The sequence below is a fragment of the Sycon ciliatum genome, chromosome 1, assembly GCF_964019385.1.
Source record: "Sycon ciliatum chromosome 1, ocSycCili1.1, whole genome shotgun sequence".
NCBI classification, from domain to species: domain Eukaryota; kingdom Metazoa; phylum Porifera; class Calcarea; order Leucosolenida; family Sycettidae; genus Sycon; species Sycon ciliatum.
In genome coordinates, this window is record NC_088643.1 from 13254 (window position 1) to 31819 (window position 18566).

Sequence of the window (18566 nt, forward strand, 5' to 3'; positions counted from 1 at the left end):
AAAAACACAGGGTGGAAGAGGAGGTCACATTGGACTATGCAACACAGGGCGGGGCCATACACCTGCCCTTTGATGGCCAGCAGAACTTAGCGACGTGGTCAGGCGGCTCAAGCGGTTGGAATGCATGCAAGTTCGAAAATGGCTCATTCCGAGCCGTGTCACAGGAAGCGTTCCACCCACTACCATCCAGTGTCACGGCAACATAACACATATACAACGGAACGCCTTACAATGTCACCAACGAAGATTGATATATGAATTTTACACCAGCTTAGTTAGCACGACACCAGCTTGGTTAGCACGACACCAGCTTGGTTAGCACGACACCAGCTTGACTGAAAATGCATCAGCAACACAACATCTTCACAATAGAAAAATTACATCGGGCCAAAACAAACACAGCATGATGGTGACAGAACGCCCGATATTCCAAGAAATGACTCAAAAAATAGGGCTTGAAGGCAATGACGTCAGAAGTCGTCAGAAGTCAAAATCTAACGACAATTATCGACTTTCGGATCCACTCTGCCCACAGCGAAGTATGGGATGTGGTGGGTGGACTCCTCTCATCACACGAACGTGTAGTTTTCTGTACCAAGCATGGGTCGTGACCGAGAGGGCCCAGTCTAGTCACTATTGGTGGATGTGTCAATATGCTGTGAAGGAAAGTCACCCAAACGTGTATGGATCCATGCAAATACAGTGCTGGCAACTGAAATCCGACCCCCTGAGCGGTGGGTTCACATTCTTTGCACACCGCTCAGGGGGTCGGATTTCAGTTGCCAGCACTGTATCATAATGTTGCGTGTTAACACGAGAAAGGAACAAACCGGTGTTCTTCTCACTACCCAAGCAAAGCAAATATGAAGTAGCAATACGGCCAGCGCGAAGTATGGTGTATGCGTTACGGGCTCAAGCTCCGATGTGTGCTGCAGCCGCATATGGCTGGTTGGCTGGCGAGTTCAGGTGAGTTCCGGCGTACGCATGTTACATGCCACCACAGCATGCATGTACGTGTTACTTGACATGCATCAATGAATAGCGTGGGATCTGCGGGCTCTTTGGAAGCTGCTGGAGCGCGTGTGAAGTGGTGGCTTGTGCAATGTGTTAACCTACATTACCGCAAGCTCTAATGTGCTATTAAAGCCGGGCATATTCCTGTAGAAGCCGATGTCAGGGCTAGGCTTCTATTCACATCAGGCTTCTATTCATGCCAGGTGTTTCTATGCATGTCAGCACTAAAACCAGGCTTATGTGCCGGTAGTGTATCTTGATAATCAGGCTGGTATTCAAAACAGGCTTCTATATGAGATAGGCTTTAATACAAGACACTACGGAACTGGGTCCACAGGTTAGCGGTGCCATGGCTGTGACTACGGAACTGGGTCCACAGGTTAGCGGTGCCATGGCTATGACTACGGAACTGGGTCCAAAGGTTAGCGGTGCCATGGCTATGACTACGGAACTGGGTCCACAGGTTAGCGGTGCCATGGCTATGACTACGGAACTGGGTCCACAGGTTAGCGTTGCCATGGCTATGACTACGGAACTGGGTCCACAGGTTAGCGTTGCCATGGCTGTGACGTAGCACTTTAAAGCCCTGAATAGATTGAGCATATCATGAAGTCTGAAGAAAACGTTGAACGAGCTCTGCTGGGATGATGACTCCACCATAGCTCAGTGGTTAGAGCATCGCAAGCTACAAGCGAGGGTCCCTGGTTCGAGTCCTGGTGGTGACAGTCAATTTTTTCTTCAGACTTTTCCCGTTCGTGTCTTTCCCTTAAACTAGTCAAGAGCATATCATGAATACTAGTACTTGGCTCAGCACTGTGTTATCCACTCCAACCAGGCCATTGGATCAGTAGTAACTCGTACACATACCGTGGAGAAGAATTCCATCTTTTCACTCAATTTCTCGTGCTCTTCTTTCAGCGTGAAGTACTTGAGGTTTGTGGCACGCATTTCCTTATCCGCAGCCGATAGCTGTTCTGTCAGGATGCACACACACACAAACACACACATGTACACACACACACACACACACACACACACATGTACACACACAAACACAAACACACACATGCGCACACATACAAACAATTACCAGTTACACCGCGGAAAACAATAGCTTGGGGAGAGGAATGAACCAGCATTACCAATAAGAATACCAAGGTGCATGGCAGACAATGGCCACAACAGACACGGACTACTCTGACAAAATCGTACAAAACGGATCTTCAAAGCTAGATCATTATTTAGACCAAGCAAACAGCACACAGCACACAGCACACAGCAAACAGCACACAGCACACACCAAACGAAGAGCAAACTACTAGAGTACTGTTGGCATGACAACAGTCAACAGAGTAACCAACACTCTTCACCATAGATATAGTATCACGCAGGCAGTAAGGCTTCACTGAGTATACGACATGCATGGGTACTGGCAACAGGGTTAACAAGTGGACAACGTCACCAGTAGTACACCAGTAGTACCTTTTGCTGTGGCAAGCTGCTCAAGAAGATCACTCTTCTCTTGTAGCAGCTGCTTCTTGCCGGACTCCAGAAGATCCATTCGATCCTGTCCACATGCACAGCACACGCACGCCCGCATCCACACACACACACACACACACACACACACACACACACACACACATACAAACACACACACACACACACGCATGCATGTAACCTCGAGCGTTTTAAGTCTGCCGATTCCCTATTCTCTTCAGACTGAATTCTATAAGGAGAACATGACCTTGCCAGCATAGCTTAGACAGCTGTCCCGGGGCACTATTTAAGATGGAGAGTTTGTTCTGTGTACCGTTAGACGCTGCATCTGCCGCTAGAGCTTACCGGGTGTTAGCGGCCGTCGTGAGCTCCGTTCGGGAACGAACACGATAATTTACTTTTTTTACTTACAAATCCAGGCATTGTTTAGTTGTGTCATGCGTAGTGCAGAGGTCCGCACTGGAATATAGTGTGCCTAGCAGTAGAAGTATATCGATATTATGCGCCTAGCAGGACTAGGAAGTTACATATATGAAGTGGTTAGCAGTAGCAGCACATACACAACCACTGACCTGCAGAAGCTGTAGCTGAGCCTTGTGCTGTCTTTCTTGTTTCATATCAAACGACCTGAGAAAACGACAATGTGTGTTCGTGTGTGTTTGTATATGTGTGTGTGTGTGTGTGTGTGTGTGTGTGTGTGTGTGTGTGTGTGTGTGTGTGTGTGTGTGTGTGTGTGTGTGTGTGCGTGTGTGTGTGTGGGGGGGGGGGGGTGGGTGTACATGTGTGTGTAAGAGAGACATACAGACAGACAGACAAAGTGCGGGACGGATGAACAAACAAAACAGATCCTGTCGGCTTTGCTAATGTGAGACTCAAGCAACTGTTATCTTGCTTCCCCGGCTCAGGCAGCTGTCTATCAATCAGACAGTGTCATCATCATACACATACACACACTGTCAGTCGTTAACAAACCTAAACAAATAAACCTGGTTGTACAAAACTTACGATGAAAGCAGTGTGTCATTGGTTTCTTGTAAAAGCTTCTTTTCTGCGCGGAGGTCATCCACCATTTCCTGCAGCTGCAAACAACAAAGATAACGGTACTTCTGTATCTCGTTATCGTTATCTTTTCCTCTAGCCCTCTCGCTTAGGATGAGCTTTCTTTTTTATGGCAGCTTAAGCGAAGGCTAAATACCTGCTTTATGCAGGTTGATGCCAACGCGAACAAGCAAAAGAATAAATAATAATAATAATAATGCAATGAATATAACTAAATGCGCACTCATATCACAACCATGGGGACGAATCATGTATTCCAGAACGTTTTCTTGTCACAATTATCAATGGAATTCGTGACTAAAGAGAATGATGAAACTACAATAGGATTTATACACTTGCAGTGGAACAGCGAGGATACAAGCATAGTAAGAAAAATATAGCACAAACCTTGGAACAATTTGCACAGGTAATAAATTATAGGTGAGGTGAGAAATGATAGGAAATTCAGCAAGTGCAGTGTGACAATGGACATGCATGTGCAAGTGTGTGTGAGTGCGAATTTACTGGCCCTGAATAGCGTAAGTGCGGTGACATTTTCTTTGAAGTTGACATTTTCTTTGCAGTTGAAAGTTCTAGAAGCAGTCTACATTCGCATTCGTGATCCAAATCTTTGTAAACAAAAAGAAAATGTCACCGCACTTACGCTATTCCAGTAAATTCGCACTCACACACACTTGCACATGCATGTCCATTGTCACACTGCACTTGCTGAATTTCCTATCATTTCTCACCTCACCTATAATTTATTACCTGTGCAAATTGTTCCAAGGTTTGTGCTATATTTTTCTTACTATGCTTGTATCCTCGCTGTTCCACTGCAAGTGTATAAATCCTATTGTAGTTTCATCATTCTCTTTAGTCACGAATTCCATTGATAATTGTGACAAGAAAACGTTCTGGAATACATGATTCGTCCCCATGGTTGTGATATGAGTGCGCATTTAGTTATATTCATTGCATTATTAAGATTATTGTCTCCACGTCGCCTTTTTAATAATAATAAACTTGTGATATGCCAGTACTGCTGCTGATATCTGATACTATGCACATCACTACATTACTAGTACTTTGCAGACATGGTGCCATGGTGACATGGTGCCATGGTGACATGGTGCCCTTCAGCAATCACAATATACATGTACTGTCATAGAAAAAGGCCTGCACACAGAAATCGCTCTCCTTTGCAACATATTATAAGAGCCCATTTCCCCGATTTGACATTAGAATGATTTTTAATGATGCTGGTTGAGTACACGTGAAACTTGAGTAAAATGATAATAATTATTAATATCCGTGTAGACGAGGACTCCTGGAGTCAATCTGCACCAATGGATCATCTTACTGGTAAGTAGCTTTGAGAACTGACCGAATGCAATGGACCCTTGAACATTACCTCTGTGATAGCAGCATTTGTCAACTTCTGGCCAGCTAACGCTGAGCGTAATTCTTGACATTTGCCTTCCTCCTGGAAGTACACAAATCGACATACGGACATTCGGCATACAATGTACACAAGGCACAACAAGTGTGTGTGTGTGTGTGTGTGTGTGTGTGTGTGTGTGTGTGTGTGGGCGCGCGCGCGCGCGTGCGTGCGTGCGTGTTTGTGTTTTGCTTTCTCAGGCAGTCACACTGCCATGCATCCATCCCCAACCGTGACACAAGCCTGCTTACTTGCAGTCGTCCCAGTTCACCGTTACCAAGTACAACAACAATACATGTACAGCCATGGTCCAGTCCAGTCCTCACTAGTACTTACACACCATTCTGTTGCTACTCCGAGTTTCATGACCATCTTAGTGAATCTTCAGGCACCATACCTGACTCAGTATATACCATGACTCAGTCGTAACTTAGAGACATGCATGACTAGTGTTGCCAACTATTCCTTGGCTAACAACATGTCTGAGGATGCCAGTACGTATGATGACAATACGTAGGATGACAATACGTAGGATGACAATGCGAAGGATAACGATACATAGGATGACAATGCGTAGGATGACAATATGCAGGATGACAATGTGTATGAGGACAATGCGTAGGATGATAATGTGCAGGATGACAATGTGCAGGATGACAATGTGCATGTGCATATCACTACTAACCACCTGGCAACGTTCTTGCAAGTCTGACAGTTCAGATAGGACGCTGGAGTGGTTCACTTTCAGCTTTTCCACTTGCTAAAACGGAGACAGAATGAGCACACCAATCACGCTCACATACAAGAGAGGTTATTTCTTTATTAAGCTGCACGCTATTTTTGATGTGACGTGAAACTTCTGCTCGCGCTATTTGGCTCGCGCGTTTGGAAAACAACGCACGCGACCTGCAGCTCAAGTCAAAATTTGAGTTTTAAGCCAAATTTGACGTGAAATTGCGCGTCACCTCCACAATAACGTGCAGCTTAATAACCTCTCTGTTAACTCTCCTAACAAGTAAACTCAGCAGCACCATACTCCATAGCTGAGCTGAATTGTACAAAAGTCAACAGCTGCAGGGTGCTGGTCCAGCGCGTGCACCAGACTCAGTATCAAAGTCAAGGAAATAGCATTTTAATGGATCATGAAAAGCTGTAGTGGCACAGGAAGCATCCAGCAATGGTCACTGAGCAATATTGTGAAAGGTATACGATCAAACCATACTAGGTTTTGTGCTTGTCCTGGAGAAAGCCCGTTCACTGCAGATTATCACGAATTCTTTACCTGTTCGGCTGTCAAGTATTTCGTCTGCAATGCCTCAAGCTGCGCACACTTCTCTCTGACTTCCCGCTGCAGCTTTATAAGGGACACGTCATCCGAGATGTTCTTCCTGCGGCGCATGTAATGTAAACAGCATGGAACAGAGTGATGACAAGGCAAGCATGGCCAGCAATCGAGGACATCTGAGAGTTGTAATTTTTGTACTCCTCCGAGGTGTGATTTTTGGCGTGCTGGGCCCAGGGAGCCCTACACATACGTGTATGTGTAGGGCTCCCTGGCTGGGCCAAGCACAAGGAAGCCATCTGCAAAAAAACTGCAGAAAATGGTTGTTGTTTGATCCTTTGGTGTAATCTTTGTTTCTAGTCGAAGCTAGTTGCTGTTTGGAGCAGAAACGCTGAAATTGACTATTTTCTGCATGTACTCATACATGTACTCATGTACTCAGGCATGCAGTCTCACTCGTATTTTAGCTCTTTTTCTGGAATGGATGCTGCTCTGCGCCCCTTGGTGAACATTTCCTGCGCTCGTGGAGCAGCTGAAAAGGACCACTGGTATGTCTGGTTCCTGGTTTGAAAGTGGAGAGTCGACTTTTGGGCCTTGAAAAAGGAGTAGAGAGCGATAGAGGTACGTCTGTTGCTTATTTTTGAGAGCTCCTCGTACATTTTTGATCGTGATAGAAATTCTCAGACCAAAGTCAGACCAAAGTCAGCGCGATGATGGTCGTACAGTTTTCTTGTGGATTTTTTAGTTGTTTCATCTCGTATCTATGTCAGTATCGTGATGGTGAAGTGGAGAGGGTGATTTTCTTCCTCTAGGCTTCGTTCGGCCGACTTTGCTTCGTCCTCGTTGAAAAGTGATCCTGAAAAAAAGGTCGATTCGAAAAATTATGTTGATTTTCAATGTACGTGATGACATGCGATTGCTGGCTATGAGGACTTTCCCCAACAAGCTTAAGCAGCAGAATCAAAGTCCCAGGAAGGGTGAGGGACTGTCCCCAACATTGCAACAGCATAGATAATAGTAACAGCGATGGAGAGAGACTGTCCTCAGCAAGCTTAACAGCAAGGGCAAGGGACTGTCCCCAACCATCTTATAATCGACATGAAGTGCCAGCGATGGTGAGGTACTGTCCCCAACAGCTTTGGTAGTATGAATCGTAGTGACAGCAAGGGCAAGGGACTGTCCCCCACAGCTTTAGCAGCATCAAGTACCAGCGATGGTGAGGAACTATCCCCAACAGCTTAGGCACTATGAATCAGAGTGATTGAGATGGTGAGGGACTGTCCCTAGACTGCATCACAATGTGATGAATCGTGCTGGCATGCAACAGAGATTTCTCACCGTCCACCGCCCGCATCCAGCTAGGAGATATTTCAAGAAACGAAGCCATGATAGCATTTCCAAAGGAAATACAATTGGAGTGAGGTCACGCCAGAGATTATGTTAACAACAGAGGAATAAGATGTTGATGACTCACTCATGACTCGCCAACGACTCGTCGACAACTCACCGACAACTCACTGACGATTCACTCATGACACACCAACGACTCGTGGCTACCCACCTACTAATCCAAAAGTATAAGTGTGACATTAATCGAATGTTGTGGAAACGGTGTTGTAGTGGTACACATAGGGAATCAGCTGTGGTCTTCTTGAGTATGCACTGCAGCATAAGTACAATACTGTTGGTCACCAAATAACTGGGGGGTTAGTCTCTTAGCCTAGACCGTTCCTATTCTCATGTACTACAGTCTATGCACAGTTGAGTCACCGTGTATACACTGGCGTGCTGTGCTTGGTGAAATTCTAGCCTGGTCGTTTTTTTGGCACTCCGTTCTTCGTCGTCCAACAGCCCTGCACTATGGTGACCAGCCAGTATGCAGTGTACCATGCATGTCCGTCCAACACTAAACTGTCATCGTGAACAAGCTGATAGTGTGGCTTACCTCTGTGTGTGGACAAGAGACTGCCGTAATTTCTCCATGTCTTCGCTATACTTGGCATGCTGTAATTTCATCTGCGCATTCGAGTACATACACACATACACACATACACACACACATTCACGTAGTAGAGGTTATCCAGGCAAACCTCAGACAAGGGTCAGACATGCATTATGTCATACATACTTGGGGAATGGCTATGTCTTTCTGGATCTAAGCCGCCAATTTTTCGTTCAGCATATTGACTTTGGTCCTTTCTCTTTTGTATATTGACTTAAAAAAATTTACTGCGTACACCATTGCTTTTCTCAAAGTGCGAAGACTCCACTGTAGCTATCCACTATATCCATACATCTTCACAACACTCTCCAAACGGTCTCTGGGCTACACCAATCACTAAAAGAAAAATATCTAATCATTCATATTCACCATTGCTTTGTGTGTGAACATGGATACTCTGTACTTTAGAGTGGTTTGAATGCTACTCGCCTTTTCGACCGTGGTCTCTTGCTCAGCCGCCCTTAGCTGTTTCTGCTGCTCAAGCTCTTCCTCCAGCTCAAGGATGACTTCCTGTAGCTCAGTGGTACGTTGTCGCTCCTCTTCCAGCAAGCTATGCCCATACCTGCTCCACAGCACACATGTACCGCATACATGTACATTGTACCCAATGCTGTAGACCGCGAGCAAGCTGTTTCGGTCATAAAGGCCTCGTCAGTACAGCTACGAGCTAAGTAGGCCGAGCTACCAGCAATGGTGCAAAGGAGGCACCCCAGACATTGAGATGGCTCGTCGCTACATGTACAGTGTATATAGCGACACAACGGGGGTATGGCAGATAGTGTTAGAGTACACATTGTTAGCAAGCAAGTAAGTAAAGTAAAGATAGCACATACACGTTACCACCGTAGGCTATACACTTGTGTTGAGAAACACAACCAGCTCGGAGACGTTTCGCTCGTGCCAGGCACCACCATTCCTGATTATACCCGGGTGGCAGATGCAGTGTAATAAACGGCGAGAGAGAGAGAGAGAGAGAGAGAGAGAGAGAGAGAGAGAGAGAGAGAGAGAGAGAGAGAGAGAGAGAGAGAGAGAGAGAGAGAGAGAGAGAGAGAGAGAGAGAGAGAGAGAGAGAGAGAGAGAGAGAGAGAGAGAGAGAGAGAGAGAGAGAGAGAGAGAGAGAGAGAGAGAGAGAGAGAGAGAGAGAGAGAGAGAGAGAGAGAGAGAGAGAGAGAGAGAGAGAGAGAGAGAGAGAGAGAGAGAGAGAGAGAGAGAGAGAGAGAGAGAGAGAGAGAGAGAGAGAGAAAGAGAGAGAGAGAGAGAGAGAGAGAGAGAGAGAGAGAGAGAGAGAAAGAGAGAGAGAGAGAGAGAGAGAGAGAGAGAGAGAGAGAGAGAGAGAGAGAGAGAGAGAGAGAGAGAGAGAGAGAGAGAGGTGGCAGGTAGCGTGTACTGTGCTAACACATGCAGCGATGCATGCGTGAACCATTTTACATGCAATGAACTGCGCCAACACCCACGGTCAACTGGGTACTCAATACTCGGAGTGAGAGTAACATAGATCCAGCTAACAAGGTTCGTGACTTATCGAGCATAGGTCGGGAGACTTACCACCTTGTTGTTAGCAAGGCCGTTTTAATTTATTTGTTAGCAATTGTTTCCGGAGACAGCAGCTTGAAGAAAACAAAAAGGAGGGCTAATCTCGCTGCATGCATTTGCTGCTATTTGTCAGCATATTAAACCTGGGTACAGGTCAGTACCTTGGCTGAGGGTATTATTTCTCCTTTATTCACTTCTTTCGAAGGCGATAAGCCAGACCCACCGGGAAATATTTCCATGGGTGGGACAGCAAAAAGAAAGTGAAAAAACAAAAACAAAATAAATAAATAAATAAAACCTAAAAACCAAAGGGACAAGAACTAGTTGAAGGAAGAGGAAGAAAGGAAAGAAACTCAATCCGAACTCCAACATCAAAACAATAATAAAGAATTTGCAGCGACAGGCAAAATACATCAACCAATGAAGGGAGTAGTAACAAAGGAAATATCAGTCTTTATCAGTCGTTATTCAAGTCTCTTAGCTATTGAACATGCAAACGCAGCAGAGGTGCATCTACATGTTAAGGATAGTTCTCAGTATTTTAATCGAACCTTGTATAGCCTCCTGTTGCACAATAGCCAGGTCTCCTCCCTGCACAGTCCGAAGGCATTGAGGAGTCTCCCCCACCAAGCCTTATTATTATTATTATTATTATTGCCCTATCAAAAAGGCCTCGTCAGTACAGCTACGAGCTAAGTAGGCCGAGCTACCAGCAATGGCGCTATTTTTATTATCAAATTTTTGATAGGGCAATCCCCACAGGCCTAAGGTACAGTACTGTGTAGGTACAAACTGTTGCTATATTCGTTAGGGGCACGAAATAACTAAACTTTGTACCAAACTAGAGTTTTTCTGAACATTCGGGGTGATAAGACCTCGAGAATAAAGATAATAAGTAACAAGCCTGCCGATGGAGTGATCTAACGAAAGATTTCGTGAACGAAAATTTGTACTAAGTCTTATACAGTAGTCTGCAAGCATGTCACTAACCTGGGTACCATGGCTGGTGGAGGCGAGTGTTGAACTCCAGCTGATGATACTGCTACTTTGCCTGCCCTGGGTGAAGAATACAGCACAGTAATAAGTTGCGAGTTTGTTTTGTTTGTTTGTTTGCTTGCTTGTTTCTATTTTCGCTTCACCAGATACACGGGCACTTCTGCCAGCCCGTCTAACCTTGATTGTGGCTAGAGTGTTGATGAAAGATGAAGAATAAGTAAAAGAAAGCTCACTATGCATTGTATGGGAGAAATGAGTTGACCATGCAGTGATGATATTATTGTGGTTGAAGAAATGGGTTAATGATACATGACGAACAATCACATGCTGATGTGGGAGTGGGTCACTAGAGAAGACTGGGTAGCTAAGGAAGAGTGGGTAGCTAAGGAAGAATGGCTCGCTAGGGAAGAGTGGGTAGCTAGGGAAGAAGGGGTAACTAGGGAAGAGTGGGTAGCAAGGGAAGAGTGGGTAGCTAGGGAAGAGTGGGTAACTAGGGAAGAGTGGGTAGCTAGGGAAGAGTTGGTCGCTAAGGAAAAATGGCTCGCTAGAGAAGAGTGGGTAGCTAGGGAAGAGTTGGTAGCTAGGGAAAAATGGCTTGCTAGGGAAGAGTGGGTAGCTAGGGAAGAGTGGGTAACTAGTAAGAAGACCTTGAGTCTGTGGGGATTGCCCTATCAAAATATGAATAAATAATAATAATAATAACTAGGGAAGAGTGGGTAGCTAGGGAAGAGTGGGTCGCTAGGGAAGAGTGGGTAGCTAGGGAAGAGTGGGTAGCTAAGGAAGAGTGGGTCGCTAGGGAAGAGTGGGTAGCTAGGGAAGAGTGGGTAGCTAGGGAAGAGTGGGTCGCTAGGGAAGAGTGGGTAGCTAGGGAAGAGTGGGTAGCTAGTGAAGAGTGGGTAACTAGGGAAGAGTGGGTCGCTAGGGAAGAGTGGGTCGCTAGGGGTTGGGGTAAGTTACTTGAATCCGTTCGAAAAATAGCACCGGGTAACTTGTGACCCCGGCTGTGAGTCACGTCGATTACTTTTTCAAGGGGTACACACTGATTTGGCAGGCTGCAGCTAGTGTAGGTACGAGTGAACAGAGTGCGCAGTATAATCATGTAAGAGTTGTGCCAGGTACGGGTGTGCCAGGCTGGTTCGAAAACGACAGTTTGAAAACGGTGTGCCCAGTAGATTGAACCATCAACATTACATGGTGATGGTCAGAAAGCTGTGTAATACCCACCTGTCATGTGACTCAGCCCTGTGTCTGCCATGCTGAGGACGGGAAATCCCCTACAGTAGACACACATACAATCATGTACATGCAGTACTGTGGACGGTCTCATCATGATTACTACAAATACAACACACCATCAGTCGAAACAAGAGTTCCCATTTCTAAGAGCAGTCCGACGTCATCAGCTCATGTATACATGTAGCAAGATGTAAAGTTGGTCGGAGCAACCATACGGGCTTTGCAAAATATTTTCTAGCGGATTCCGTTATGGGCCCTAAGTATAACGTTACAGCAGCGTGAGTCGGCAGACTTGCTAATGGGAGCTAAGTGTATACCATGAGTTGGCAGTTTCACTTGTGCTAGTGCCTTGCTAACACGGTTACTGACAGATACACATACACACATACACATACACATACACATACACGCCGTACATACCGTGTCAATGCGGGCCGCCACATTACGATACGGTCCCGTCTTCTGCTTGGAGTCTGCCAACTCCTGACGGCAGACCTGCAGCTAAACAGCACAGATAGCAGAAGAGAAACACGGGGATTTCACAATGTGACGATGGACCCGCTACATTGATCCAGCAGGGCGGGACATTGACGTATCATTCAAACATTCAAACACTGGATAGAAAGCTTGGAGAATGAGTGTAATTGTTTCACGGTGAGCATAAATAAGGACGGTGAGCATCAGGGATCGTCGCAAAAAAAATTGTCGGCCCTGAAACGAACATGGTTCATTTGGGGGGGGGGGGGAGGGGGTGTGAGCTAAAATCTCAAGTCGACTGACCCTGTTCATACATATGTACATGCATGTGATCTTCGTCGTCCAGCATAGCAAGCTGCGTTCGTTTCGGAGGGCGGGGAGGGGTCCGAGTACAAAATGAACCATGTTCCAGGGACGACTAAAAACGTTTGCGACGACCCTAACCGAGGATTAGACTTGTGACTAGCATATTCAGTTATTCACCTTTCTGGAAACCGAGACATTCTTCTGTTTTAGTTCCTGGACCTGGCGTCTCAAGTCCTCCACCAGTTCTCGACTATCCACGTCAATACCAGACACTAGCACACCAAACAGAAACCAAAGAACAAATAGATAGACTTCTCGGATGGAGGGCCAAGGATTAATTTATAGCAAAGAAAAGGACCAAGGAAGTACAAGTCACGCTGTAATGTCCACTAATACCACCGGTTACTTGACGATCACCTCATGAGATAACATTACACGACACTGACCGACAGTACTGGCGTTCTACAACTAACTTGTTACCTGCAGTTCCTTGGTCCTTTCCTTTCCTGCGAATAACAATACTTTAGCTAAACGACCCAGTGGAAAAAGGACCCGCAGACTTAAACATGACTAACACCAGGAGTACATAACCCCCAAGAGTGTGCAACTGCCTGCACAACCTCTATGCTGCGCTGCGACAGCAGAACTTCACATCACGTGACATGGTTCAAAAGGTTATGCTGGCTAACAGTGCAAAGTGACCACAAGAGAGTTGTACCCAAAGCTGGGTTGCGTACAACCCTGTATCAATCATGCACAGGGTGCAAATAATGTGTACGGGTTCATCACGTGATGTGAAGTTCTGCCGCCACAGACCCCATAGCTGGAGTTGCACACTCTTGGGGGTTATGTACTCTTGCTAATACAAGCAGCATGTCAGTTGTATTCACTACTACACACCGTGTCTGTGCATGACTGCATGGTCACATGCAGACTTCAAAATCTGAAGAAATATCGATGAAGCGGCGCATCGGGAGGAGTGCAAATCCTCAGGATGCCACCTGTACAGAGAGAACATGGTTGTGTGGACCACTGGTTACCTTTCTTCTCCTTCTTGAAGTCATCTGTCAGGCGAATCAACTTTGTTGCCATGCTGCACGGGTGGTAGAGTCATGAAACCCAGAATCAGAACAACAGCTACAGTAAACCTGTGACTAAAGACCACCCCTTGGGGCAGAAAAAGCGGTCTTTAGTGGCAGGTGGTCCTCAGTTAGAGGTTTGCACCGCACAACCATAATACGGATGTGAGACCGCCCGTACCTGGCGAAGTGGTCTGCAGTACCAGGCTGGTCGCTAGTCATGGTGGTCTGCAGTACCAGGCTGGTCGCTAGTCACGGTGGTCTGTAGTACCAGGCTGGTCGCTAGTCACGGTGGTCTTTAGTTACAGGTTTTACTGTAGGTCAGGGTGTCAATCCGACAGTGTGCGGCTAACAATAGATTACGCTAACATTGCTCTATTCCACGTGCATGTACACGTGCATGTGTGTGTGTGTGTGTGTGTGTGTGTGTGTGTGTGTGTGTGTGTGTGTGTGTATGTGTATACGAGTGTGCAAAACTTTGATCTCTCACTGAATACCTACTCCGACAATATTGCAATACTATAATGGAATGTAAAGTAGCGGCATTAGACACACATGATTGGAGCAAGAAAACGGTCAACGTTTACTCCGGAGATACAAGAATCTTCCCTGAGGAGAGAGAGAGAGAGAGAGAGAGAGAGAGAGAGAGAGAGAGAGAGAGGGTGGGTGGGGGGGGGGGGGGGGGAGAGGGGGAGGGGCATGCCAACAGGCACATACCATGGACATACCGGCAGGAAAGTAGACAAGACACGTCGCAGGCTGACATGCAGACACACATGTTACAGGCAGACATGTCAGTTGCAGGTGCTTACCGCTTCATCTTTTCTTCCTGTGTCTTGTTGAGCTTTTTTGTTTCCTGCACGCATCACAGAGCCCGCATCACACGCATCAATCGATTACCTTCTGGACAATGACATCATTTGCAAAACGTGTTGCAGAACGTCTATATCTAAAGTACTCCACTGTCTTGGCTGACATCGCTATCTACCCCCATGTACTGACATCGCCATGTACCTCCCCGTACTTTTTTGCTGGTGTTTGCACTATGATGGTTTGTGCCCATCTTGTGAAAAACAAAAAATACAAAAAACAATTGAAAATTATGTACCTGGTGTGTTTCCTTCAAACGTAGATACTTGTCCTCCAGCTCCTCCCTACTCAGCAATGTCACATGTCCACGGCCCAGCACCACTGCACCGCCTGCTGCTGGTGCACCCACAGCAGCTGCAGCAGCAGTACGATCGCCTTCAGTCAACACACAGAAAAATTCACAAATAAAGTCAACACCACAAGCATTGCAATACTGTAAAAGCAGCCGTATTCTAGCAAAAAATGCCCAGGCCAAAAATAGGCAAAAATACAAATCAGACAAATATTTGTTGCCTTACAGTATAGCTTGGATTGTAAAAGCAAAACACATAGCAACAACACATAGCAACAACACATAGCAACAACACATAGCAAAAAAACAAACTTGAAGACTTCACACTGACAGTGTAAAGACGAATGATAACAACTAGCCTGCCGAACTGTACTTCATGGCTTGGTAAGCCACAACAGTTAGCTGGTACCACTTCACACAATGTTAATGCACCCAGTCCAAGTGCGACTAGCAGCACTGACACGCATCATAGATTTACACCACTAGTAATGCTATCCTGTATGATGCCCCCCTGGTAATGCTATCATGTATGATGCCCCCCCCCTGGTAATGCTATCATGTATGATGGATCTCCCCCCCCACTGGTAATGCTATCATGTATGATGGATCCCCCCGTTTTGGTGATCTAGCTACAGCTCAGGTGGCAGAGGAATTCTAGAAAGCCTTAATTTGAAAGGCACTAGACCATGCACTGTATCGTGTAGTGTATGTGAAAGGAAACCTTGTAACCTACTTCTACATTACACCAAGAGTACATAACCCCCCAGAGTGTGCAACTCCACTATGGGTGCTGTCCCGACAGAATTTCAAGTTGACGTCATTTTGATGATGCAATGCGCACTGTACACGGATTATCAGACGAATCCGGAACCTGTGGTTGACCGAAGCCGATCGATCCTGTACAAATTATTGCAAAGAATAACGTGTGATGCGTTGACACCCGTACACATGTTGTAAATCACTGGTGCAAGGACCATTGCGTCATAAATAATGACGTCAACTTGAAATTCTGTCGGGACAGCAGGGTATGTGGGAGTTGCACACTCTGGGGGGTTATGTACTCTTGATTACACCTGAAACCAGGTACTGGCTGGTCCCTGATACCGAAATCCTAGTACACCAAGGCTCAGTAAAATCACATGTTCTACAGCATTCCAGTTGCGTGCACTCTTGGGATGGCTGATCTTGGCGGCGGCAGCAGTGGATACGTGTGCCACCACCTATTCTGGTTAACAGAACACCCCAGAGTCACATGACCACCCATTGCAAACGATTACTCAGTCTGTACACCTACTGTCTTCACGGGTTTGAGGGAAAGATGCAAATGGGACCTAATTTCTTTTTCTTCTTTTTGTCTTTGTTTGAAGTTGCGCTTTATTCTTGGAAAGAATTTGTTGACCCGTTATGAATTTACCTGTGACAAACACGTTATTAACCCTGCATAACACTAGAGAGGTTTAGTCCCACGTAATCCGTATGTACTTTACGTGTGTGTACCACGTGATACTCAGTGACCCATGTATAGCTGTTTTCCGATTCACGACATACCGTGTATGGAGGCTCACCCACGTTACGCCAGAATGTGAGTGGAAGTCAGAATGGAACGCATTGTGCAAGCTGCGAGGGTGATCCGAGCTGAAAAAGTTTTGGAAGGGCGAAAGAGAAACATTCGATAAGCTTCGAAGCTTCGTCTTTGCTAAGTTCGGGCCTTTCGTTTCATGCTTTGTTTGTTCTATGTAACTAAACACAACATTGTATGAACGTATTACCCACGTTCCCGTATCCGTTACGTGTAACTAAACCTCCCTATTGACTCGCAGCGTGTTTACCTTGATTGCAGTCCATTGTCACTGCTCAGACCCTCCACTGAGACGCTGTGCGTGCAGCTAGGTGAATTCCGTGCTAGAGGTTATGCAGTGGGACTGGATGCCTGTATTGTGCTGTTCCATGTACACACGCACGCGCACACAGCTGTCTCCTCCTAGCTGGAACTGCAGAACTGCTCACATTCTGCTCCGCACGGTACACTGGATCAGCGCTGCCGCCAGGCTGACACCTCGATCAAACTCGTCCAGCAGCAAAGCACGAGCAAAACAGTTGCAATTGTTTACAATTTTCAAACTACTGGCAAATTAATTGGCGCCGGGAAGTACTAGCGAGCTAGCTAAATATGCAAGACTCATGACGAAAAGACGCGTGAATGTGCAGGTCAAACTAGCAGCGTGCATAGAAGAAGAAACATTATAGTTTGGCTTGCTCTGCAGCATGCAACAAACGCCCATGTAAAAGCATTTCGCCTTTGAAAGGACATGTTCATCATGTAGCGCCCGAGCGACCCTAGGATTTACATTTTCAAACCTGTTCTGGCTTTTGTTTTGTGTCATTGCCAAACGCTCTATTAATTTACGTCGCCATAGTTACGACCGTCCTCTACAAGGCGAAGGACTAAAGGGACCGTCACTTAATTTTTGCCGACTACCCGCCAAAAAAATCTTTTCGTTTCACGTGCCAGACACGTCCGCGAGCGCGTACGACTCGCGCTCGCCCGGCCGCGCTACCTTTCACGTCAAGCAATCTGTTCACGCCACATGGCTGGATTGGATAGCGCGTACATGCAGACATGATTGAAGACTTGCAAAATCAATTTTTTTACAAGTCAAGGCGCTAGGCCTAGGCAGTACTAATGGCTAATGCCAAAGGCTAATGCCCAGGCAGCTGACTTTATTTTCGGAGAAACACTACTCATTGTAGTAAAAAGTAACAATGAATAGCGACATCATCTAGGAAGGATCGCTACCCTAACGCAAAGGAAAGGCCTTGTGCGGCTGCTCTACGAAGTGTTGAAGAAAGACTCATCAAAATTAGTTGGTGGACGAATAACTCGCTGGCGCCGGAAAACTTGGCCCCCAACGATGGTGTTTGGTGAATCATCAAGCATAATGTCTTGTAGCAGTGTTCACCGAGGAAGGAGAACGCTCTAGCCGCTGCTGTTGTCCGTTTCATCCACGTTGGGCGTTAGCTGCACCGCGCCTATTGCGTTTTAGTATTCCATGGACACACATTAGCATTCAGAGCGATTGTGGAGCCACAATTTACTTCACACAGCGTTGTATTGTCCACGAGCGCAAACTTCATTATCAGCAGTAACTGTTACTCTTCATCCTACATGTAGACTTGGAGTATACACGGCCTTGTCACGACAGCGACAGCTCTACAGAGTGTTCAAGTGAGAAACATTAATTTCTATTGTTGGTGGACGAATAAATGGCTGGTTCCAAAAAAACGCGGCCTGCACCGATGGTATTTGGTGGATCATCAAACAGGGTGACCAGCAGTGTTCACCGAGGAAAGAGAATGCACTCGCCACCACTCCGATTCATCCAAGTGGGCGTTAGCTGCGCCGCGCCTATTGTGTTTTAGTATTCCATGGACGCACACTAGCGTTCTCAGCGATTGTGGAGCCACAACATATCTTCATGCGGCGTTGCACTGTCCAAGAG

The 18566-nt window shown here is 46.2% G+C and overlaps 1 protein-coding gene across 2 annotated transcripts in view; it reads right to left on the reverse strand.

The window, feature by feature from the left end:
• The window catches only part of LOC135809362 (protein fantom-like), a gene marked incomplete at its 3' end in the record, with an annotated part of 31103 nt that extends 12743 nt beyond the window's left edge, over positions 1 to 18360 (reverse strand). Inside the window, 17 exon segments of one of the 2 annotated variants that reach the window (XM_065322701.1) lie at positions 1882 to 1988; positions 2497 to 2581; positions 3087 to 3141; positions 3520 to 3593; positions 4967 to 5038; positions 5679 to 5753; positions 6276 to 6381; positions 8221 to 8291; positions 8707 to 8839; positions 10801 to 10866; positions 12031 to 12080; positions 12463 to 12543; positions 13003 to 13097; positions 13866 to 13918; positions 14717 to 14760; positions 15013 to 15149; positions 16896 to 18360. In XM_065322701.1, the coding sequence (XP_065178773.1) occupies positions 1882 to 1988; positions 2497 to 2581; positions 3087 to 3141; positions 3520 to 3593; positions 4967 to 5038; positions 5679 to 5753; positions 6276 to 6381; positions 8221 to 8291; positions 8707 to 8839; positions 10801 to 10866; positions 12031 to 12080; positions 12463 to 12543; positions 13003 to 13097; positions 13866 to 13918; positions 14717 to 14760; positions 15013 to 15149; positions 16896 to 16911 (1320 nt within the window). 2 annotated transcript variants of the gene reach the window in all.
• Between the last annotated feature and the right edge of the window lie 206 nt (positions 18361 to 18566).